Source organism: Bos indicus, chromosome X (genome assembly GCF_029378745.1).
Source record: "Bos indicus isolate NIAB-ARS_2022 breed Sahiwal x Tharparkar chromosome X, NIAB-ARS_B.indTharparkar_mat_pri_1.0, whole genome shotgun sequence".
In the NCBI taxonomy this organism is placed as follows: Eukaryota; Metazoa; Chordata; class Mammalia; order Artiodactyla; family Bovidae; genus Bos; species Bos indicus.
In genome coordinates this window covers 97896248-97921865 of record NC_091789.1, presented here as the reverse complement: position 1 = coordinate 97921865, position 25618 = coordinate 97896248, and the positions used below count along the sequence as shown (strand labels likewise).

Below are 25618 nucleotides of genomic sequence, written 5' to 3'. Positions count from 1 at the left end.
CTGTACTGAACAGGAAAGCACCAACAAGCACAATGCCCCGCATAGATAAAATGCTTTCAGTGTTCTCTGTTAGACAATGATCCCCATAGAGATGTAATCTTCAGTTTATGAAGACTTTTTTCTGAGTCCAAAATTGCAGGAATCTGTGGGGTTTTCCCCCTAACCTTGCCCTTCTGCCCTTTGTGGATTCTCCTGGAATGGTCCACAGGCATCTACATCTGCTGTTCCCCAATCCCACCAGCAAGGGGCGCGCGAGATGAAACAGTTCTGTCCTGGGATGTACCACTGAGGAGTAGCGGTAAGACCACCCACTCTGAAAGGTACCATTGGGAGAGGGAGTGTGACAACAGAGAGAGGGTCCCCTTACACCGCGTCAGGCATGGACCACAGTTCCCTGCGGCGGCACTCATGGCGCCACTGGGTCCATCCCCATTCGCTCCTCTTCATCTTCCCACTGCTTTGGAATCCGAGTGGACACAGGTATTAAGCGGAAACTTTCTTCGGCTCTTTTTCAACTCCACCCCTTCGTTGGTGGGACGACTACAGAGCCAGAGACTGGCTGTCGGTTTGGGTGTGGAGTCAGGGAAGCGTTCTGGGCAGTGATTGGCCACTGCGTGATTCCAGGCAGTGTGGTCGCAGACCTGGAACTGAGGGCGAGAGGCGCCTGTATACACGTGCGCCTGCGTTGGCGTGCGCGACTTTTCAGAACATACAATTTTCCTCCGAGTTTTATTGCTTTTCCGAAAGGGGTCGAATAGCTTAGTGGCGAGGTTTGGCGCAGTCCCTGGCTTTGCATGGTGACGGCGTTTCATTCTTGTTTAGCTCTCGCTCAGTCTGGAACTTGGGGCAGTGCACGGTCATTCACACAAATGCATGCAATTCATGTCCAGGGAGAGGTCCTGCGTTTGGTGTCTATCCCTGGAGAATAACCTGTATCTGGCAGCTTGGGATCGTGTATAGCTACGTGTGACAACACAGGTGCTGCTTGGGTACATTTGATCTCCATAAGCCTTTGGGCGGGGTTGTGAGTGATGGAATATTTAATCTGAGTGGATTTTGTGAACCATAGTACAAAGCCTCTAGGATATGTGCCTGTATACCGGGATGTGCATCTTTGGAGGTTGCTGGCTTTTCAGTCCCTGGGTGTGAGATCTCTGTGTAGGCGTCTGCACCCCAGAATGTGAGATCACTGAGCTTTGGATTCTGGGTCCGAAGTTGTGATGCCTCTGTGCTGCTTTAAGGATGGGTCAGTGTAAAGGTGTAAACTATCAGCTGCTTGTGGATCTATGCACAGGTTGCAAGTTTTTCTTTTGTCTGGAAACTTTATCTTAAGATTATATGATGTTCTTGGGTTATTAAAACTTCTGTCTTTCTGTTTAGGGGGTTTTGTGTTAGGTCGGTAAGTGTCCCAGTGGTTTGGGAGTCAGTCTCCATGATGTGAAGTATCTGTGCAGTTCTCCTTTGTTTCTGTCTGGAAGACTTTGGTCTGTTTGCAGGGTCTCTGTCACAGTGTGTATGGTTATGGTCTCTGTTGTGTTTGAGGGTCTGAGACTCGAGTTGTGTGCTCTCTGTGCAAAGATTCAGTGAGCTCTTTTTGGTGTCTCTGGGTATCTATCTGAGCTGTTTGGAGTCTTTGTGTTAGATATAAAACCTCTTATGTTCTCGGCTGTGGGGTCTCTGTCTGGGAACTGAGGATTTGGAAGCTGGCAGATATGATTCTGAAGCCTGGAACCTGACATGCAGACTGTGTTGTTCAGTGTATCACTTGTCTCCTGAAATCTCAGTTCGTATCATAATTAATACAATGTGGCCAGTGCCCATCTTGGAGGGTACCTGTGCATGTTAGCACTGGATGTAAAGGGCCTGGCTCCAGACGGTCCTTCAGCAAATGTTTTCTGAACACCTGCTATAGACCTGAGCACTATTGGAGGAGTTTGGGACAGGACAAAGCCAACCAAGTCTCTCATTTCATAGACTTGGTGGTCAGTAAATAATCAACGGTGGCAGGCGCTATGAAGAAAGATATTGCTAGATCAGGGGAAAAGGTGTATGTAGGTGTGATGTTATTATTTTATTCAAGATAATGAAGGAAAGACTCCCTGAAAGATGGCAAGTAAGCAGGGATCTGGAGGAAGTAAGGGAGCAGGCTGTGGGGATACCTAAGGGAAGAGCATTCCAGGCAGAAGGAACAATAAATGCAACAGTCCTGGCATGGAAATCTACTTGGCGTGCTCCTGAATGTCAAGGAATCCTGTGATGTGCTGGGTTTGGCATGTAGCTCTCATTGAAAGGGGCCTGGTGCTGCTATTTCTGTTTCTCACACAGTTTGTGGTCTTCTGCATTTCTTAGATGAAGGATTCAAGGCTCCAACATGTGCCCTGCACCTTCTCTCCTACCTATACTTGAAATTAGAGTGAAACCTTCTGGTCCATCATGAGAGACAGAGAGCTTCAGTGTACCAGCTACAGGGATGATAGCATCCACGCTGAATCTCAGCCAAGCAGCGGACGTCAGTTATAATCATGGGATTATGAGGCATGGGAATCACGCCTCAAAACATTGCTCCTCTTGATGGAGGGCAGGGCTTAAGAAGGAGAAAGGAACTGAGGCAAAGGAGAGAGGCAGGAAGGGGAAGCTGGAGGACAATGAGAAAACAAGTGGTTTCATCACATTGCTTGGATTTGGCCCATTTCACCTTGATGAAATGATTGGACTAGGAAATGTGGAATCTGTAACCTATTTCTTTTCTGATATTGGTAAGTTTTGTCCTTAGTTATCTTTTTTTTTTTTTTTATTCTTGTGGGTGGAGACTTATGAATTCATATTGACCTTTTGAAAGAGCCAGCTTTGGGTTTTGTTGATTATCTATATATTTTTTCTAATATCTGTTCCGATCTCTATTTTCCTTATTTTGCTGACAGTCTCACTACCAAAGGGGTTTAATAAAGTCCCCGAGAGTTTCCCAAGTGTAGTGAAATCTCACAGATTCTAGGGCACTGTTGTAGCCACACTGAATGAGCTTCACTGAGTGTAGATCATGGAATCTGCACTTTTTAAAAGAATTCCTCAGTTCTGATTGACATGGACAACTTGTCTAGGCACTACTGGAGCAGAGGCATGGTCTTATTTTGCCTACTGCCACGCTCTGTCTCCATTGAGAGCATGTGACAGGGGTTTCCTGCCTTCTCTGATGCACAAACCCAAGACCTCCAGTCTAGGAGACTCACTGACATGCTGTCTGCTGTTCTGAGGAGGCTCTTGTTTGTAGACCATCGTTTCTACAAAACATCCTGATGCCAGTCTTGTCAAGTCTCCATTTGAAAAATTTCTGAAGAAATCAGATTTCCATTTACTGTGCATTTGTATGATGTAAGATCAATTTTTGTTACATGGTAGCTGTTATTGTACATATTTTGCTGTAGCCATTGGATCTTACCCTTGACTGAATAAATAAATACACCCAGAGTTCTCCACAGTGTGTCCAGACCTGTGGCTCCCTTACTGCTGGGTAACACTGAACAGGTTATGTAGCTCCTCTGTGCCTCATTCCTCTTTTAACCACATGGAAACACTAGCTTTGAGTAAATTTAACTACTTCGTGGGGCAGTGTAGACCACTGACCATGTTAAGACATGAGAAATTGTCAGGACAGTATGTGCCATGTGGTATGTTCCAAGTCAGTTCTAACTGTTGTCATTACTGTTGTTAATATTATTGCTGTTCCACATTTCCCTGGAAATTGTTCTGGAGACACAATGTCAAGACCACCTTTGACACACTGCATGGACCTTGCACTATCATTTCAGGCCTTTCAGGGCCTCAAGAATGGAGTGTATGAGGTATGAGGGAGGGGTTTGGTTTTGTATTTAGCACAGTGAGTATCCCGCTCTTCTTATGGGGATATTGTGAAGCTTAAAGGAAATATTTGGGTTTCATCATGTGCTCGTATGAAAAAGTTTAGTGAATATTCTATGTGAAGTTAGGCGTCTAATGACCTCTTCATAAGATTTGCATCATGACGGGAAAGCAAGTAGTCACTGGACAGTTATAGAACATGAGTATATAAATTTTAAAAAACATTGCCCAGGGAAATTAAAAGGCCAAGAAACCTCATCACATGGCCTTTTTTTTTGCCATTATTTTTATCAAGTCTAATTCTCAAATTCTGAAGATCTGAATCTGATGAAGATATGAAAATGTTAATAGTCAAACGATCATCAGTAATGCTTTATTTCTTGTGTGGTTTTCACATTTCCAGTTTTGTTGTGTTTCTTATTTCTTCCACTTATACTCATGATTGTTTATTCCAAGGGTGATGATATGGATATTTTCCGAGGTAAATCATGAGGAGATGTTCAGCTGTGTTTTGGGATGCAGAGTCTGAAGACAGGGGCACAGATCAGAGACGACACAGATCAGTTGGGATTGGGGAGGTAAAAGCATGGGGGCAGGGACAGGGGGATATGAGTAGAAGCAGAAACGGAAGTGAAGAGAGAGCTCACCCTTCTGGATCGTGCTTAGCTCTCCATAGGTACACAATGTACATATGTACTCCATATGTACTCAAAAGTCTTTGACTACTCATAGGAAGACTTTAAGGTGAGCATTTTTAATGCTATCATCTCTTTCTGCATTTGAGGAGCAGAAACACACAGATGTTAATGGGTGAATGAATTTGCACAAAGTCACCTAGTTGGCAAGAGCTGAGTCAGATTGGTGCCCAGGCCAGAGAGAAACAGACAGGCGTGGTATCTGACTCCCAGTCTGGAATACAGTGCAGTGTCTAGTATACTGTGGGTCAGAAGGCAGGTCACGTCCATCCACATGAAACACTACGATGGATCTGCATATGGATTGAACACAGTTTCTCCTAAGTGCATGAAAGTCCATGGGGTGTCATGTCAACATGCAAAGATCACAGAGAACAGTTCCTAGTCCATAGCAAGCTCTAAACATGTATTTGCCGAGACAGACATTAGTGGAGCACCCTCATCATTCTGGAAAGTAGCATAACCATAGAAATAATGTAATGATAAACAGAACAACAAATACAATATCATGAAGACATTACCTCGTCCATCTCCTAATTTTCTTAAATGCTGATTTGACCTGAAATGCAATACACCACGTATTAAATTTTTTTCCTCTTAAGTGTGAGATTCTAGATAATTTCCAAATAACATTTTATTAGTATTTTAATTTGTTGTATCTTCATTGTTACATAGGCAGTTTTTCTATTATAATTGAAAGATGGACTTTCTGAAAACTTGTTCTCTTCAGGTATCTTGACGTTTCAGCATAAAAAGCTGTGTTGGTATCCCTGCCAGGTGAAAACCCAATCGGCACACTGAAGTCAGAAGTATGATTTTTGGTACAGTAGGTAGGGGGCTGTAGGGGAGGAGAGAGGTCCTGATGGAAGGTTAGCTAAGCCTGCAAGTGTTGTGAAAAAGGTCACTGACTCTATAGGCCCAAACCAAACAACAACTCACAGGTCCCTAGGAAGACACTGGTGTTCCTTCCACATAAGTGTCTGTGTTAGGACTTTCAGACCATTGCTCTTTTGGATCCCATGACGCAGTGGGGCAGCTTGTGACACTTATAACACAGTCCTGCTTTGACTCAGGCTGTGGACGAGAGTCACAGCCTCCCCTGCAGCACCGCCCCTTTTGTGGGTGATCTGGAGCCCTTTTTGTGATGTCTGGGAGTCGACAGATTCTGACGGGAAACAAGGAAGAAAATACATAGTGCAGGGCGTACATGCACTGTCCTTGATAAAGATGCAGCTGCAGCTTGTTACAGTAACCAGTTGGGGATGAGAAGATTTGATTTGGTGACTCAAAGAAGAAATGTGGAAGTGAACTCAATGCAAAGGGAGAAAACATATTGAGGGGCTAAACAGCTACAATTCCCATTTTAGTAGCAGGCAGGGTGCTCCATTACTGTTGTGAGAAGGCTCCGTGCTCTGAGCTCTGGGTGGGAGTGATGAGTGTTCTAAGGACCTGCCATCAACCCTAAGCAGGGGACGCTGAGTGTGTAAAGAGATAAGTCTGAGCCTTTAGCACTGACAGACAGTGAAAGCTTAGCCCCGTTGAGAGTGGGGCTGTGGCACCTTAGGGAAACTCAAAGGTAAGGTGGTGGTGGTGGTTCATTTTCAATCGCTCAGTCGTGTCTGACTCTTTTCACAAGACCCCATGGACTGTAGCACCCCAGGCTCCTCTGTCCTCCACTGTCTGCCATAGTTTGTTCAAATTCATGTCCGTTGAGTCAGTTATCTGATAGAGCCTAGATCTGATAGATAGAGTGCCTAATGAACTATGGAATGGGTGATTTAGGGGCCTAGATCTGATAGACAGAGTGCCTGATGAACTATGGAATGAGGTTCGTGACATTGTACAGGAGATAGGGATCAAGACCATCCCCATGGAAAAGAAATGCAAAAAAGCAAAATGGCTGTCTGGGGAGGCCTTACAAATAGCTGTGAAAAGAAGAGAAGTGAAAAGCAAAGGAGAAAAGTTAAGATATAAGCATCTGAACGCAGAGTTCCAAAGAATAGCAAGAAGAGATAAGAAAGCCTTCTTTAGCGATCAGTGCAAAGAAATAGAGGAAAACAACAGAATGGGAAAGACTAGAGATCTCTTCAAGAAAATCAGAGATACCAAGGGAACATTTCATGCAAAGATGGGCTCGATAAAGGACAGAAATGGTATGGATCTAACAGAAGCAGAAGATATTAAGAAGAGATGGCAAGAATACACAGAAGAACTGTACAAAAAAGATCTTCATGACCCAGATAATCACAATGGTGTGATCACTGACCTAGAGCCAGACATCCTGGAATGTGAAGTCAAGTGGGCCTTAGAAAGCATCACTACGAACAAAGCTAGTGGAGGTGATGGAATTCCAGTTGAGCTATTTCAAATCCTGAAAGATGATGCTGTGAAAGTGCTGCACTCAATATGCCAGCAATTTTGGAAAACTCAGCAGTGGCCACAGGACTGGAAAAGGTCAGTTTTCATTCCAATCCCAAAGAAAGGCAATGATAAAGAATGCTCAAACTGCCGCACAATTGCACTCATCCCACACGCTAGTAAAATAATGCTAAAAATTCTCCAAGCCAGGGTTCAGCAATACATGAACCATGAACTTCCTGATGTTCAAGATGGTTTTAGAAAAGGCAGAGGAACCAGAGATCAAATTGCCAACATCTGCTGGATCATCAAAAAAGCGAGAGAGTTCCAGAAAAACATGTATTTCTGCTTTATTGACTACGCCAAAGCCTTTGACTGTGTGGATCACAATAAACTGTGGAAAATTCTGAAAGAGATGGGAATACCAGACCACCTGATCTGCCTCTTGAGAAATTTGTATGCAGGTCAGGAAGCAACAGTTAGAAATGGACATGGAACAACAGACTGGTTCCAAATAGGAAAAGGAGTACATCAAGGCTGTATATTGTCACCCTGCTTATTTAAGTTATATGCAGAGTACATCATGAGAAAGGCTGGGCTGCAAGAAACACAAGCTGGAATCAAGATTGCCCAGAGAAATATCAATAACCTCAGATATGCAGATGACACCACCCTTATGGCAGAAAGTGAAGAGGAACTAAAAAGCCTCTTGAGGAAATTGAAAGAGGAGAGTGAAAACGTTGGCTTAAAGCTGAAAATTCAGAAAACAAAGATCATGGCATTTGGTCCCATGACTTCATGGGAAATAGATGGGGAAACAGTGGAAACATTGTCAGACTTTATTTTTCTGGGCTCCAAAATCACTGCAGATCGTGACTGCAGCCATGAAATTAAAAGACGCTTACTCCTTGGAAGGAAAGTTATGACCAACCTAGATAGCATATTCAAAAGCAGAGACATTACTTTGCCAACAAAAGTTCGTCTAGTCAAGGCTATGGTTTTTCTTGTGGTCATGTATGGATGTGAGAGTTGGACTGTGAATAAGGCTGAGCGCCGAAGAATTGATGCTTTTGAACTGTGGTGTTGGAGAGGACTCTTGAGAGTCCCTTGGACTGCAAGAAGATCCAACCAGTCCATTCTGAAGATCAGCCCTGAGATTTCTTTGGAAGGAATGATGCTAAAGCTGAAACTCTAGTACTTTGGCCACCTCACGTGAAGAGTTGACTCATTGGAAAAGACTCTGCTGCTGGGAGGGATTGGGGGCAGGAGGAGAAGGGGACGACAGAGGATGAGATGGCTGGATGGCATCACTGACTCGATGGACGTGAGTCTGAGTGAACTCCGGGAGTTGGTGATGGACAGGGAGGCCTGGTGTGCTGCGATTCATGGGTTCCAAAGAGTCGGACGCGACTGAGCGACTGAACTGAACTGAGTCGGTGATGCTATCTAACCATCTCATCCTCTACTTCCCCCTTGTTTTACTCAACAGGCATTACAAGATTCTCGAAAAGCTCTATCAGCTCTTAAGCCTGAACAAATACAAATTAGAAAGGTGGTTTTACAAAACAGATTGGCCTTAGATATTCTGACAGCTGCACAAGGAGGAACTTGTGCCATTATTCACACCCAGTGCTGTACATATATACCTGATATGAGCACTGCTGCTGCTAAGCCACTTCAGTCGTGTCTGACTCTGTGCGACCCCACAGATGGCAGCCTACCAGGCTCCCCCGTCCCTGGGATACTCCAGGCAAGAACACTGGAGTGGGTTGCCATTTCCTTCTCCAGTTCAGGAAAGTGAAAATTGAAAGTGAAGTCGCTCAGTCGTGTCCGACTCTTCGAGACCTCATGGACTGCAGCCTACCAGGCTCCTCTGCCCATGGGATTTTCCAGGGAAGAGTACTGGAGTGGGGTGCCACTGCCTTCTCCGTGACATGAGCACTAATGTTACTCATTTTACTAAACACATGAACAAGATGATTCAGGCTATGGATGCTCCTGAAGCCTCAATTGCCTCACTCTGGGACACGTTAACTAGTTCCCCATGGTGGAAAACTATCTTGATTACAATAATTCTGATTGTTCTGTTTTTGCTGTGTGCTCCCTGCATCTGTAACTGTGTAGCTGGATTTGTTTCTAGTCGCCTGAAGGCTTTTAAGTTACAAATGTTTGATCAAACTCCTGCGCCTGCTGCAGCTTCCTCCAGCTACGATTTGGGACCCCTGGATCAGAGACCCTCAACATGAGGGTTAAGACTGTATGATGCCTCAGCAATTTAGGGACAAGGCCCCTTATCAGCTCGGAAGCAGTTATGGAATGAAAATGATGCCCCTTTCCCTAGGCAACATAATTCTCCTAAAAGAAAAGAGGGGAATGAGAGGGTAACAGGCAGGAAGGTCAGGGGTCTCCAAACAGAGGAAATAGACTGCAAGTGTTGGACAGTTTTTTATCTCTCTCTTAAGCAGCAGGAGGAAACAAACTAGTGTTATATTTTTTCCTCTTCTCTATACCAATATAAAAAGAGATTTCTCTTAAAATTTTGTGTTGCCATAATGACACCTGCTTCCACCTGAACTTAAGTTTTCTCAAACCTTGGGCTAACCAATGCATTTTTCTTATGGAAATGCTTGTCTTAAGCTATGTTAATGTTCTATGCATTTACTCTAGACTCTGTTTTCAAGGCGGTTCTGCCTAAAGGCTCAGAACCCACTTTACAAACCGGTATGTTAAACTCATACCTTGTCCTCCTAATCTACATTAATGAAACTATATATTTGTATGGAAATCTGCCTTTCTTCAAGTTTCAAGTCAATCGTTTTATGGCTCGGGATGAATCACCTCATGCCAATGTTATCTCAAAATGTATGTTGTGGGTGAGGGGCCTGGTGCCATTCTCTGAGTTTAGAGACATTGCCTTTCTTTAATTAGCAGACTGCTAGTAGGTATATAACATCCAGCTGAAGACTAGCAGGGGGCACTCTTTCTGCCCCCTCTTCTGATGTCTATGTCAGAAGCTTTCTCTATCTCTTTTATACTTTAGTGAAACTTTATTACACAAAAGCTCTGAGCGATCAAGGCTTGTCTCTGGCCCCGGAATGAAGTCTTCTCCTCCAGAAGCCAGGAATCCCAGCGTCTTTCATGATTCAGCAACAAACTTTCACTGGGAAGGATTGAAGGCAAATGGAGAAGGGGAAAGTAGAGGATGAGATGGTTAGATAGCATCACTGACTCAACGGACATGAATTTGAACAAACTATGGCAGATAGTGGAGGACAGAGGAGCCTGGGGTGCTACAGTCCATGGGGTCTCGTGAAAAGAGTTGGACACGAATGAGCGATTGAAAACGAACTTGAGAATCTCTCGGACAGCAAGGATATCAAAACAGCCAATCCTAAAGGAAACCAACTGAATATTCACTGGCAAGGCCGATGTGGAAGCTGAAGCTCCAATACTTTGGCCACTTGTTGGGGTCGCACAGAGTCAGACACAACTGAACCGACTTAGCAGCAGCAGCAGCAGCAGCAGCAGCAGCAGCAGCAGACAGTAGACGTCCTTTTTCAGGAGTTAGCCATATAACCTCATATCATCCCATATTTGATAAACGTCAGGTAAAAAGCCACTAGATCTAGACCCATTTACCTTATGTGCAGTGAAATAGTCATTAAACCAAGACAATGTATAATCAAAATTAAAAGCCACGTAATGTCCATGGTTAAAGTACAAAGTGTTTCACCAGTCCATCTTAGGGTTGTTAGATGTCATCAGATTAAGAAAAGGCATCACATACGATTGTTGTCGAAGGTATTCGCAGAGTTGGAGAAAGTCTTTTCCTTGAAGTGGAGATGTCCGCCATGGGAAGCCTTCCACTGATGAAGAGGGGAGCACTCTGCAGACCCAGCAGTTAGACTGATTGTGGAATGCAGCATAGGAGTGAGCCCAGGACAGGAAGGCATTATCTTGAGGATCAAACGGCAAACTCAGGATTTTTGGAGTCAGCAGAAGTAGTCTCACACAGATTATCAGGGCCATCTGAAAAGTACAAAGTCAGAACATAGAAAGTAAAGACATAAAATGACGTCACTTAGTTCTGGTCAGGATGCCACCTCTTAACTTGAGTGTGATACACCCATGAATCAGTTCCTGGCACTTTGACAGCTGTGGGAGAAGAAAGAATAACCTGGTAAGGGCCTTCCCAGAGGGGTTCGAGGGATTGGCCCCCAGATCCCAGTGTTTTTATCAGGACCTCAGTTCCTGGCTGAAATAGAGGCTTGCTTGACTCAGAAGCTGGGTTAGGAGTCACCTTCTGGAGTTCCATTAATGCCTGTTGAAAAGCTGAGAGCTGAGTTACATAATTAGTTAATTCTAAGGGTTCAGGGTCTATAACAAGGTCTGTGCATAGGAAAGGCCTTCCATAAATACATTCAAAGGGGGAAAGCCCCTCCTTTTAGGGGACAGTCCCAGCCCTCATTAAAGCTATGGGTAGAACTTTGATCCAATTGTCCTGTGTCTCTTGAGTTAATTTGCACAGATGTCTTTTGATAATGTCGTTAGCTGTTTCAACCTTTCCTGAGGATTGGGGTCTCCAGGAACAGTGTAAGTGATATTCTATACCTCGAGCGTCAGACATCCCCTGAGTTAGAGCCGCTTTAAAGGTGGAGCCATTGTCACTCTGAAGCCTCTGTGGCAGCCCAAACCTGGGGATAATTTCATGGATTAAAATTCTTATAACCTCCTTAGCCTGTTCACTACGACAGGGAAAAGCCTCAATCCAAAAGTAGAAGTATCCACCCAAACTTGTGAGCAAGAATATCCATTAGCTTGTGGCATATGAGTAAAATCAATTTCCCAGTCATCTCTAGGATATTTTCGATTTTGTTGTAATCCAGATTTTGCTAGCTTTCCAGTCTTTGGGTTATTTTTCTGAAAAACTTAACATCTTTTGATAATGTCCTTTAAATTTTTCATTACATTTTTACCTTCAAACAAATGAGAAGCCATCTGGTAAGTACTCTCTTGAGAAACCTATATGCAGGTCAGGAAGCAACAGTTAGAACTGGACATGGAACAACAGACTGGTTCCAAATAGGAAAAGGAGTACGTCAAGGCTGCACATTGTCAGTCTGCTTATTTAAACTATATGCAGAGTACATCATGAGAAATGCTGGGCTGGAGGAAGCACAAGCTGGAATCAAGATTGCTGGGAGAAATGTCAATAACCTCAGATATGCAGATGACACCACCCTTATGGCAGAAAGTGAAGAGGAACTAAAAAGCCTCTTGAGGAAATTGAAAGAGGAGAGTGAAAAAGTTGCCTTAAAGCTCAACATTCAGAAAACGAAGATCATGGCATTTGGTCCCATGATTTCATGGGAAATGGATGGGGAAACAGTGGAAACAGTGTCAGACTTTATTTTTGGGGGTCCAAAATCACTGCAGATGGTGATTGCAGCCATGAAATAGAGAGGGTAACAGGCAGGAAGGCCAGGGATTTCCAAATGGAGGATATAGGCTGCAAGTGTCAGACACTTTTTATCTCTGTTAAGCGGCAGAAGGAAACAAACTACCAATATTTTTTTCCTTCTCTATACCAATTTCAAAGGAAGTTTCTCTTAAAATACTGTGTTGCCATAATGACACTTGGTTTCACCTGAAGTTAACTATTCTCAAACCTTGAGTTAACCAATGCATTTTTCTTATGGAAATGTTTGTCTTAAGCTCTGTTAATGTAGTATGCATTTACTCCAAACTCTGTCTTCAAGTGGGTTCCACCTAATGGCTCAGAACCTACTTGACAAACCAGTATGTTATACTCAGACATTGTTCCCCTAATCTATGTAAATGAAACTATTTGTATGGTAATCTGCCCTTCTACAAGATTCAAGTCAATCGTTTTATGGCCAGGGATGAATCCTCTTGTGACAAGATTATCCCAAAATACATCTTATGGATGAGGGGCCTGGTACCATTCTGAGTTTTAAGACATTCCTTTCTTTCATTAACAGACTGCTAGTGACTATATATAATATCCAGCTGAAAACTAGCAGGGGTGTACTCTTTCTGCCCCCTTCTGATGCCATGTCAGAAGCTTTCTCTGTCTCCTTTATACTTTAATAAAACTTTATTACACAAAAGCTCTGAGTGATCAAGCCTCGTCTCTGGCCCTGGAATGAATTCTTCTCCGGAGGCCAAGAATCCCAGCATCTTTTCCTTCAGCAACAACCTTTCAAAAGTAAAAGACGCTTACTCCTTAGAGGGAAAGTTATGACCAACCTAGACAACATATTAAAAAGCAGAGACATTACTTTGGCAACAAAGTTCCGTCTAGTCAAGGCTATGGTTTTTCCAGTGGTCATGTATGGATGTGAGAGTTGGACTGTGAAGAAAGCTGAGGGCCAAAGAATTGACGCTTTTGAACTGTGGTGTTGGAGAAGACTCTTGAGAGTCCCTTGGACTGCAAGGAGATCCCACCAGTCCATCCTAAAGGAGATCAGTCCTGGGTGTGTTCATTGGAAGGACTGATGCTGAGGCGAAGCTCCAATACTTTGGCCACCTCATGCGAAGAGTTGACTCGTTGGAAAAGACCCTGATGCTGGGAGGCATTGTGGGCAGGAGGAGAAGGGGATGACAGAGGATGAGATGGCTGGGTGGCATCAGCGACTCAATGGACATGAGTTTGTGTAAACTCCAGGAGTCGGTGATGGACAGGGAGGCCTGGCGTGCTGCGATTCATGGGGTCACAAAGAGTCGGACATGACTGAGCGCCTGAACTGAACTGAACTGACCTGAAGTACTCTCTACACCTAAAGGAAAACTCTGGTGTACACCCTTAAGAATTTTCCATTGAGTCTTTTCAGGAATTATTAATCGTCCATCCTTAGACTGTAGCCATCCTTTATCAGTAATCTTTGCTCCTCTTTTCTCATATCTTTCTAATTCTTCCTCACTATATTGTGGGTTTTCCTGCTCCAGGGGACCTGTCCAGATCAAAGGCATCTGCAGTGAAGGGGTTTCCTAAAGTGCTGCTTTTCTGGTTTGACAGTCAGCCAGCTGATTACCTTCAGCTACTTTACTCCCATCCCTGCTGTGCCTTTTGCAATGCGTAATGGCTACTCCTTTAGGACAATATATAGTAGTTAAAAGTCTCTGGATCTCTCTGAAATGCTTAATAGGTTCTCCTGTTGTCCTTTTAAACTGTCTTTCCTTCCATATTGCAGAAAGAGCGTGTAAAGTCAAATAAGCATACTTAGAATCAGTGTAGATATTTGCTCGCTGCCCTTTGCTTAATTCTAGAGCTCGGGTCAGGAGAAGGCGATGGCACCCCACTCCAGTACTCTTGCCTGGAAAATCTCATGGATGGAGGAGCCTGGTAGGCTGCAGTCCATGGGGTCGCTACGAGTCAGACACGACTGAGCAACTTCACTTTCACTTTTCACTTTCCTGCATTGGAGAAGGAAATGGCAACCCACTCCAGTGTTCTTGCCTGGAGAATCCCAGGGATGGGGGAGCCTGGTGGGCTGCCTTCTATGGGGTCAAACAGAGTCAGACACGACTGAAGTGAGTTAGCAGCAGCAACAGCAGCAGCACAGCTCGGGTCAGAGCCACAAGTTCTGCTACTGAGCACTGGTTCCCTAGGGGAAAGGTTTTGCTTCTAAAACCTGTTCAGCAGTCACCGCAGCATAACCTGCATTACGCTTCCCATCCTGATCACCAGCATCAGGGTCTTTTCCTGTGAATCAGCTCTTCCCTTAAGGTGGCCAAAGTATTGGAGCTTCAGCTTCAGCATGGGCCCTGCCAGTGAATATTCAGTTGGTTTCCTTTAGGATTGGCTGTTTTGATATCCTTGCTGTCCAAGGGATTCTCAAGTGTCTTCTCCAGCACCACAAACCAAAAGCGTCAGTTCTTTGTCACTCAGCCTTCTTAATGATCGAACTCACACATCTGTACATGACTACTGAAAAAGCCATAGTTTTGACTATATGGACCTTTGTCAGCAAAGTGATGTCTCTGCTTTATACTATGCTGTCTAGGTTTGATATGGGCTTCCTTGGTGGCTCACGGGTAAGGAATTCGCCTGCATGGGTGTACCTATGGCTGATTCTTGTTGATGTTTGACAGAAAACAACAAAATTCTGTAAAGCAATTACCCTTCAATTAAAAAATAAATAAAGTGGCAAAAAAAAAAAAATCTCCCTGCAATGCATGGGATGCAAGAGTCATGGGTTTCACCCCTGGGTTGGGAAGATGCCCTGCCATGCCCCATGGAAGGAGGGCATGGCAATCCACTTAACTATTCTCACCTGGAGTATCCCATGGACAGAGGCACCTGGCAGGCTGCAGTCCATGGGGTCGTAAAGAGTCAGACACTACTGAAGCAATTAGCATGCATGCATACTAGCTTTGTCACAGTTGTTGTTCCAAGGATCAAGTGTCTTAATTTAATGGCAGTAATCAATAGGCACGGTGATTTTGGAGCCTCCAAAATTAAATGTGTCCGTGCATCCACTTCCCCCCTTCTGTTTTCCGTGAAATGATAGGACTGGATGCCATAATCTTATATTTTTGAATGTTGACTTTTAAGCCAGCCTTTTCATCCTCCTCTTTCATCTGCATCAAGAGGTTCTTTAGTTCCCCTTCAGTTTCTGCCGTTAAAGTGGTATGATCTGCACATCTGAGCTTGTTGATATTTCTGCCAGCAACCTTGATTCCAGCTTGTGAGTCATCCAGCCCAGCATTTCCCATGATGTGCTCTGCATGTAAGTTGAATAAGCAGAGTGACACTATACAACCTTGTCTTACTCCTTTCCCAATTTTGAACCAGTCTGTTGTTCCATGTTTTATTCTAACTGTTACTTCTTAACCCTCATACAGGTTTCTCAGGAGACAGGTCAGCTTGTCTGGTACTCCCATCTCTAAGAATCTTCCACAGTTTATTGTGATCCACACAGTCAGAGGCTTTGAGGTAGTCTAGTCAATGAAGCAGAAGTAGATGTGTTTCTGGAATTCCCTTGCTTTCCCCATGATCTAATGAAGGTTGCAATTTGATCTCTTGTTTCTCTGCCTCTTCAAAACCAGCTTGTATATCTGGAAGTTCTCGTTCCATATACTGTTGAAGCCTAGCTTGAAGGAGTCTACTAACAGGAGGCTTCAGAAATATGGGACAATCTAAGCTTGAGAAATTGGAGGGTATGAATGAAGCCCAATAAGAGAGACAAGAAGAGGATTCTCTACTTTCCATGTTGTTAGCAAGCTGGGCAAGGGCTAGACCATACTTTCCAGTTCTTGTGTAGGACAGTAGCCTTTATCTAGAAAGTCATAAACAGTTCTGCAAATGTAAGAGAGGGAGGGAGAGGGTGGTGAGTGGGAGACAGGCACCCTAAGTGGATGTGAGAGACCCGTTAGAAGGGGGTTGACAGTTAAATTGAGGGTGGCTTTGGACTAGAGCAGATGTGGCGGACATGGGAAAAAGTAGATGCATTAGACATTTTCAAAGTAAAATGGACAGAACTCAGCAACAATGTTGACTTGAGGTGAAGGAGACAGAATTGTAAACGTGGTTAAGACCAAGTTTCTGTGTCCTGTCATAAGGGTACAAAGGTGTCATGGGGAATCCTGGAAGTTGGCTGGGTCTGGGAAGAATTTCAAATAAGATTTTTATGTTTATGAGCTCAAGGTCTAGATGGATACAATAACCAGTATTTACATACTTAAAAGATCCTTTTCCTTTTTTAAAAAAGTGAGAAGTATTGAGGTATAATTTATATACAATAGAAGTCAATGCTTTAAAGCATTACCGTTTGTCAAGTTTTGACATATGCGTACCATTGTGTAAATGCTACCACAATAAAAATGTAGAAAACGTCCCATTTGTTTGAAAATGCTTCCTTGGGCTATTTGCATTCAGACTTCTTCCTCCAGTCCTATACCCTGGCAACCACAGATATATTTCTCTGCCTTTAGTTGTGCTTTTCCAGAAATCCATTGACATGAAATCATATAATACATAGCTTTCTGTGTCTGACATCCCTCATTGGCACAGCTGAGATGCATCCTTGCTGTTACATGCATTAGTAGTTCCTTTTCAAATGACTGTGTAGTGTCCTTTTGTATGAGTATACTCTTTTGTTTTTCTTTCATCTTTATACCAGTTGTTGAATAGTTGGGCTGTTTCTAGTTTTGGCTATTAGGAGTACATGAGTAGAATATTTGAGTAAAGGTCCTTGTGTGAACATGTTTTCCTTTCTCTTGGGTAAATTTAAAACTCCTAGTAAGTACGAAAATTCCTGCTGTAATTGAAAAAGAAGAACGTGCTACTGGAGAAGAGTGCAGAAATAGCTACAGAAGGAATGAAAAGGCTAAGAAAGTGGAAACAATGCCCGGTTGTGGATGTGTCTGGTGGTGAAAGTGAAGTCCGATGCTAAAAGAACAATACCGTATAGGAACCAGAGGTATATTCAGAGAAACTAGTTACCAGTTCAGAGATTTAAATGTGCAGTGCACCAAGCAAAAAGTGGAAACAGAGGCATCTATTTATGTACTTATTCCATGGAAGTGAGTAAAGCCATTGGGAGTATGACAGAAAACCCAGAAGCAGAGAAGGAAATGGTTCATCAAAGCATGCATAAAAATAGATATTAAAAAACATAATATCTATTTCTGTCATGACTGTCTTTCTGAGACACATTCTCCACTAAGGGTAACCTGGGACTACCTATCACCACAGTTTGTGGATGCATAAGAAAGACTGCAGTGGAAGGGAAAAAATACAGTCTTCAAGCCCCTTTCTCATCCTCCAGAGACCCTGCGGTTCCAGGACACTACCTCAGTGGCGGGAAAACCGCAACCTGCACTGCACATGCCCAACGCAGTGAGCATGCGCAGTGTGTTCGTGCGCATCCGTTGCTGCGCATGCGCCTTGGTGCGCCTACGCCTTCCTGAGCATTCTGTGAGGAGCATTGGGCCTTAGACTGGTCTGTTTATTCAGTCCCGGTTCTTTCTCACTACTTGACACTCAGCAGGTAGGTTCACAGGTCTGTCCTGTCTGGACTTTAAGTGTGTGTGCGTGTGAGGGGGAGCCAGCGAGTTTCGGGCGGGTCGGGCAGTGAGATCTGGGGCCTTTGAGGAGGAAGGCCCTCAAGGTAGTCATCTTTCTCCTCACAAGTGTTGCGACGCCATGCTTCTTGCCTTGGTGGTGGGAGAGGAAGGGCAGTGGGCAGAGGAGGGCAGGGGGTAGGATGATGGTGGGGGGAGACTTGGGGGTGCTATTTGAGATATTTGGTTCATTGGGGCCCTGGAACTGACGACAGAGCACAGAACCTGGGGCCGGCAGTGGGACCTGGGCAGGGGCCGGGGTGGGCGATTAAGGAAAGGCCTAGAAACCGGACCGCAGTGGGGTTGTGACTGTATCGCGGGTTTTGTGGTAAGGTGCCAAGAGAGAAGTGGACCGGTTGCTCTGTATGCAGCCTCACCTCAGCCCCAGACACTGGGAAAATCGCCATAGTCAGGCTGTAAAGACTGAGCCTTTCTTCGTGTTCCAACTGAATTCCAAGGGAGTTGGGGAAAATAGGTCTGGTGAATAGGAGTGTGACATGAGCAGTAGTCCTGAGCTTTTAAATTCCTAGCAGTATTTCACTAAAGATCTTCATGATGGAGAATTCTGTTGTGAAATCAAACTTCCTCCCAAAAATTCAGCCTTCTTGTGTACCTTAAGGTGATTTCTCTGCCAGCTTCGCAAAGACACAAATGGCTTTGCAAAAGACTGTATTTGGTGTAATTGAAATGCTTGTACACTCATACTTAACCAGAGTTTTCTTTTGAAAGTATGTTCACATTAAAAAAAAACTAAGTCAGCATAAGGTCATAAAAGTGATCAAATACAGCTGTACTCTTAAAATACATTTTCTAAATCACAATATTCTGCTTTCAGGGAGAAATATGAGTGGGCAAGTGGCATCAACATTGGGACCTACAAAGCAAGATAGCTCCGAGGTGGATGAACCTGTGGTTGTGAGTAACCTTACCATTTGGTGTTTTCTATTAGCACAAGTTTATTTTTGAGAAAATGATGTTAAGTAGTACAGATGCAGTGATAAAGGTCTTCCATGCTGATAAAGGGTGACACTTTGTCTTAGGAAGGAACATTGATCCAGATATACTATAGTCCGGCGTTGCCTGGATGATTATACTGTTAAATTCCCTGGATATGTGCCCAGTGACTCCCTCCTCCTGCTTATTAACAACAGGCTGCATACTTCCATCCCAACATAGATTTAAATAACTTCCAAAGTCTTTCTGGGTAACTCTTATGGGAGCTAACTCTTCTCTGTGGGAAGAGTAACTTTATTAAAAGTAAGTACATAGAATTGTGTTGGAAAAATGTTGTTAGTTTTAATTAAGATCAGATATATCTATGTATTATGTATATTTATGCTATTAGATGTATTAACAACTAAAGTTTTTATTTGCATGCACACTCTACTAGGACCAGCAGCCCAGTGTTGAGCAACCTCAACAAGAGGAACCACCAGCTGAGATTCAGGATATCACACCTAGAAAGGAGGAAGTACATGGAGAGGATCCAGTGAATCGTGATGAAGAAGAGGAGAAGGATCCCTTTGAAGGTAAAGTGTATCTGTGCCTCATGCGTTAGGACATAACCAGTAAGAAGAGGAAAGGAAACATTAGAAAAGGACTTCAGACAGTTCCTAAAAAACTGAGGAGAGTATAGTTTGCAGGTCAGTGTGGTCGCTCAAATTTTCCCTTGTTTTCAAGACAAAGAGAAGGGGGCAACTAAGGTGTCTGAGGACAACCCTGGAAAAGGAAAATGGTAATAACATTCGGAAAATTCTGCTTTCCTTTTTCTCCAGCAAAACATTCCCGGAATAATGCTCCTGAGGTTCTTATTCATCACATTTTTAGCATACTAACCTAAGGCTTTTAATTCATAACACCGAGGGAATGAATATCATCATTCCCTTGTTTATATTGTATGCTTTACAGCTGAATTGATGCATTTTTTTTTTTAAAGATTCTGGCCTGGAAGCTGATCTGCAGCAATTGGCTGTGGCAGAGACTGGGGGTGAAGGTGGAGATGGTCCTGATGTGAGGGAGGAGTTTGCATCAAATACAGAGCCTGTTGAAATGCCAGAAGCAGGTATGTCATCCATTCAGAAAGTAATTTATGTGGTTTCTGTTTTTCAGAATATTATATCTTTACTAATATAGAGGGAACATTACTATTATTTTAATAACAGAGTTCACATATTCTTTGAAAGAAAGTTCAGACCCCAGATGCCTGAGTGCCTGACTTACAGACTTTCAAATAAAGAAACAGACAGGATCAAAGCCATATCAAATTGAAAATAGGAAACCGTTTTCTTCTCTTGAGTATAAGTACTTTAAGCAACAGCTAATAATTTTCAGGTTCTTTTATAATTTCTGCTTGTAGCAAATATGGAATGCATTTGTAATAAATATCAGTTTATATGAAATATGCTTAGGCATCCAAGTAGGTTCTAGTACCAGCTTTAGCATAATGTTTGTGATTCTGTGAAATCCCTTAACTTCTAAACTCAACTTTACTCATGTAAGTTGTGAATTCAGAATAGATACACGAAGATGCTGATTTTTCAATGCTAATTTTTGCATTCTCTGATTCTCTTTGATGGAAAGCATACAAGAATACTCTGTTTTGTATGATATATTTATCATAAAATATCATCTTGAGTCAAATTATAACAGGGGAATTGAGATTTCATTTTCTGACGGGGGACACATGTACACCTGTGGCTGATTCATGTCAATGTATGGCAAAAACCACCAGAAGATTGTAATTGGTCTCCAATTAAAATCAATTAATTAATTTTTTATAAAAGAAAATGAGCCAACATTCTGCTTGATGTATGTTAAATTCTCTCAAATTCTGAATTCTCTAGCTCTTTAAAAAATAGTTGCATTTTAAATCCTTTCCCCAGGGAAGCATGAAATGACTGAATAATAAAATGGCCAAAGATAGTCTAGTTTCCTGTTTCTGTGGCTGATCAAGTTGAGAGAGTGCATTTAGTCAGTGATATTCAAGCCAGGTGTGAGTAAGATACATATGCTAAGCACACTACCTGCCCCCACGTTTTTTTGTTTTTTTTTTTTTTTGCGGGGGGGGCAGTGCTTGCTTATTTTAATTGGAGGATGATTACTTTACAAAACTATGAAGGTTTTGCCATATACCCCACTCTCACTCTTAAAGAACTAATAAAAATCTGAGCCTCATGATATAATCATCTCTAACCGTATCAAGTATGTTATTTTTCCTCTTTGATACATGAGTTTAAAAATTTTGAAGGCCAAAAATTGTAACTCTAGTTCTTCCCGTGTAATCAATTTAGTATCTTTCACATACCTGTTTTCCAACTTGCTGACAATAAATTGCATGGTTCTGATTTTAAAGGAGGAACTTCATAATTAGGCAAGAATTTACTGTGTATTAGCCTTCTAAATATTTTCACTTCACATTTTTTTTTCCATTCCATTTGAACAATTAGATAAAAATACAACTTTCAGACGACTTTCAAGTAACTAGAGATCATGATTAAAATGTTCTCATAGAAGAACCTTAGCCCTAAATATGTGTGGTATTTAAAAAGAAAAACACATAAATTACAAGGTACATAAATACAAAATCCTACATCCAATATAAAAGGTAAGAAAAAGAGCAACAGAATAAACCTAAGGGAAAAAGAAAAAGATACTTATTAAAAGACAGGTATGAAGTGTTAGGAAGAGGAAAATGAACTCAACTAATAAATAAAGACAATGTGCTAGTTTACATAGTTTTTAACATATATATATATACACACACACATTTTTCAATATTCTTTTCTGTTGTGATTTATCACAGGAGATTGGACATTAGTTCCCTATGCTGTATAGTAGGACCTTGTTGTTTATCCATTCTGAATGTAATGGTTTGTATCTGCCAACCCCAAACTGCCAGTCCATTCCTCTAGTTTGCATCATTGTGAAGCAAATGGACAAAGCCCAAGTATACATAATTAGAAATATGAACAAGACACTGCTGCTGCTGCTGCTAAGTTGCTTCAGTCGTGTCCGACTCTGTGCGACCCCATAGATGGAAGGCCACTAGGCTCCCCCGTCCCTGGGATTCTCCAGTCAAGAACACTGGAGTGGGTTGCCATTTCCTTCTCCAGTGCATGAAAGTGAAAAGTGAAAGTGAAGTCGCTCAGTCGTGTCCGACTCTAGCGACCCCTTGGACTGCAGCCTACCAGGCTCCTCCATCCATGGGGTTTTCCAGGCAAAAGTACTGGAGTGGGGTGCCATTGCCTTCTACACTAACCGTTAGTATAGTACAGAATTAAACAGAATATAATCTGAAACTCAAATATTTTCAGAATATTGATGAAATGGCTATTAGGGTAGAAAAACAAATATTATTTAACATACCCCACAGTAACTAAACAACTAAACATCACAAATACCGTGGATGAACTTTTGAAATTGGTCAGAGTTTTCTCTCAAAAGCCATTACCATTTAGAAACAAAAAAATCTGCTTTTCCAGATTTTCTTTCTCTCTTCCTACTTGATTTACTCTCTCACTCATACCGCCTCTTGCTCTCCCTTTTCTTTTCTCCTTTTTTCTTTCTTTCTTTTTTTTTTTTGGTGTGGCTGTGAGAAACAGTCCTATTTCTGCTTCACATTTTGATGTCACCATGTCGCCAGTGATAGTAATGACTTAAAATTAGTGTCACCATATAATGTATTATACCAACTGGAATGCTTTCCAGGGTGAAAAGAAACGTTTAGAATTACATGAGGGCCACAGGTAAAAAAGGGGACAAACATTTAACCGACTTAAAACCACCATATCAGGGATAAATTAGAACAAATGAAAATGTCTACACTTTTGCACAGTAGAGAAGAAACAAATGTAATACTGGCCTTTTTATTTACTTCACTTAAGCAGTAACAGAGAGAACAACTGTTTAGCTATCCTATATTTGGAATATTATTTCAAACCAACGCATTTAAATGATACTTTTTTGGGATTTTTTGTTTCAGTTTTTGTGTATTTTGTTCTCCTTAGGGTGCTTTTTGTTGTTAGATATTTTACTGAACGTGTACACACTTTTGCCTTCTACTGAAAACTAACTTCTGATAGGCTCCATTGATTTCATTTGTTCTGAACTCAGTGTCCTTATTTTCTTGTATAACTAGGAAGAGTAGTGTGTTTTTAAAAATACTGGTATTGTGCCTGGAAAGTCTATAAAGTCTCTGTAGAGGATTAACTGAAGGTAAGCCAAAGGGTCGCCCTTAGTGTTCCTGTTTTAGTCCATTTTATAAAACTACAACTGCAGTGAACTTTGTATACCTCTCCTGTCATCGAAATAAAGTTCTGCTAAGTAACGTTTTTAATGTTTATATTATAGGTGAAGGGCAACCATTTGCTTGAAAGAAGATAAACTGAAACCATCTATGCTGTTCTTATGGTGTGTTTTTGACTATTAAAGTCAAAAAAGTTTATTAAGTCAATAAAGTTTCATTTTCTACTTGCACATTTTTTGTTAAATTTATCCGTGGGTATTTAATGTTATTGAAAATTCATGGTTTGTGGCTTTTATTGTCTAGTTTAGGATGTATGTAGAGATAGAATATCTATATATAGATTTTCTGTCCAACAATTTCTCTAAATATGCATATTAATTCCAAAAATTTAGATCTAGATTATTTTTGCTTTTCAAAATATACTATTATATTTGAATATCAACAGTTTCTACTGGCTTAAACCTTAAACATGTCCTCATTTTGCAGCATTGAACAAACCTGGCCAGAATAGTCTTGACTAAAGCAGGTGATAATTGGGGTTTTTCCCAATAGGAAATGAAAAATCTTCTCCATTTCAACCTGTTTACATTACTTTTTTGTAGATATACTTTATCAGAGTAAGTTCCATTCTGTTCCTAGTTTGCTGTCTTGAATATAGATTAATTTTCATCAAACACTTATACTGCGTCAATTGTGATGATCATAGAATTGTTTTCCCTCCATTTTTCTATTAGTGTGGTGAATTGCATTGGTAACCTTATACATGTAAACCACCCTTGCACTTCTAGGGTTAAAAAAGTTTGGTCATAACATATTCTTTAGGTGTAATCTACATGTTAATGCATATACATACATATATATATATACCCACACATAAAAATTTCATAAAAGCCTTTGGTCTTCTCTTGAATAAATGGGTTTACAAAATGTGCCACCCAAATCTCGTACGGTGTCCCTGATGAAATCATTGAGAAACATTTTTAAAAACTTAATATATTTGTATTGTCCTATAGAGAAATGGAATGCCAAAGCCATTGTTAAAGGTTGTAGGGAGACAGGGAAAGAACTGCTGTCAAATTGCATGGCAAATGGCACAGCATATCTTTCACACATTTCTGACTTGCCTTCCAAGGTTTTTTGGGTGCAGGGAGAGAACAGCCACAAACATCTTTTCTTCTCCATGATGTCCTCCATTGGCTTGATAGTCACGAGATCTCAGAAGCCCTCCAGCTGTCTGTGAGTGTGTGTGTGTGTGTGTGTGTGTGTGTGACTCACTTAGTCGTGTCCGACTCTTTGTGACCCCACGAACTGTAGCCCGCCAGGCTTCTCTGTCCATGGAATTTTCCAGGCAAGAATACTGGAGTGGATTGCCATTCCCTTCTCCAGAGGATCTTCCCAGCCCAGGGATCGAACCCTGGTCTCCTGCAGATTCTTTACTCTTTGAGCTACAGGGAAGTCCTCCAGCTGTCTGATTCCTCCCTTCTATCCTTTTTATTAACATAATAACAAAACGCTTACATCTCTGAGCCCCCATCTGCATCCTCATGCACCAAAAAAATATATTTCTGCAACAAAGGACCTATTCAGACTTCACTCTGCTTAGCGAATAACAGGGGATTATAAATAGCAGCTGTTGTGCCCTTATAGAGGTATGAAAATCCAGGTCCAAAAGGATTGAAAATGGGAGGTTCAAATCTACCACGAGACAGTATCCCATCTTACCAAAAAGTATGTGAAAAAGCCCCTAGGTCATGGAGCTGTCTGACAAGATTAGATCCTAGCTAGAAGAAAAGGGAAAGGAATGAGGGGAACTTCATGAGACAAAATGACTTGAGTCTTATCTACTCTGTCTCCTTATTGGCTATGACATGACATAACTGGGCTTCCCTGGTGGCTCAGACGGTAAAGAATCCACCTGCAGTGCTGGAGTCCTGGGTTTGATCCCTGTGTTGGGAAGATCTCCTGGAGGAGGCCATGGAAACCCACTCCAGTATTCTTGCCTGAGGAATCCCCATGGATAGAGGTGCCTGACGGACTATAGTCCATGGGATCACAAAGAGTCAGACACGACGGAGCGACTAAGCACAGCACTTGACATAACTAAGAGTATCAGTACTGGCTCTGACACATACTGAGTGAAGGTGAGAAAGGTATTTACATCCTTTGGATCTGTTTCCCCATTGCTAAAATGGAAATTAAAATTTTACACTAAATATTTGTTATGAAGAATAAACAAGATAACGTGAAATAGGCATTACATTGCAAATGGATTTGGCTTATTCTACCTCATTTTTTCATTTAAACATTTACCTTTACAATTACAATTCTCTCACAAGTGATACAGATTTTGAATTTCAAGTAGACTATAAGGTTAACT

General features: G+C 42.0%; 1 protein-coding gene across 1 annotated transcript; it reads left to right on the top strand.

Moving 5' to 3' along the window:
- Positions 1-383: 383 nt before the first annotated feature.
- LOC139181718 (P antigen family member 3-like) lies at positions 384-23439 on the top strand. Its single transcript, XM_070785376.1, has 5 exons — positions 384-480; positions 18832-18911; positions 19387-19525; positions 19933-20058; positions 23346-23439. Exons 2-5 carry the CDS (start codon positions 18840-18842, stop codon positions 23366-23368), a joined length of 360 nt encoding a protein of 119 aa, XP_070641477.1. The 5' UTR covers positions 384-480; positions 18832-18839; the 3' UTR covers positions 23369-23439.
- The last annotated feature ends 2179 nt before the right edge of the window (positions 23440-25618 follow it).

Bases quoted from the DNA above. Each gene is read 5' to 3' on its own strand.
- LOC139181718 (XM_070785376.1), top strand. From the start codon at position 18,840: ATGAGTGGGCAAGTGGCATCAACATTGGGACCTACAAAGCAAGATAGC. The intron at 18,912-19,386 runs GTGAGTAACCTT...ACACTCTACTAG, and splicing joins AGGTGGATGAACCTGTGGTT to GACCAGCAGCCCAGTGTTGA. The intron at 19,526-19,932 runs GTAAAGTGTATC...TTTTTTTTAAAG, and splicing joins GGAGAAGGATCCCTTTGAAG to ATTCTGGCCTGGAAGCTGAT.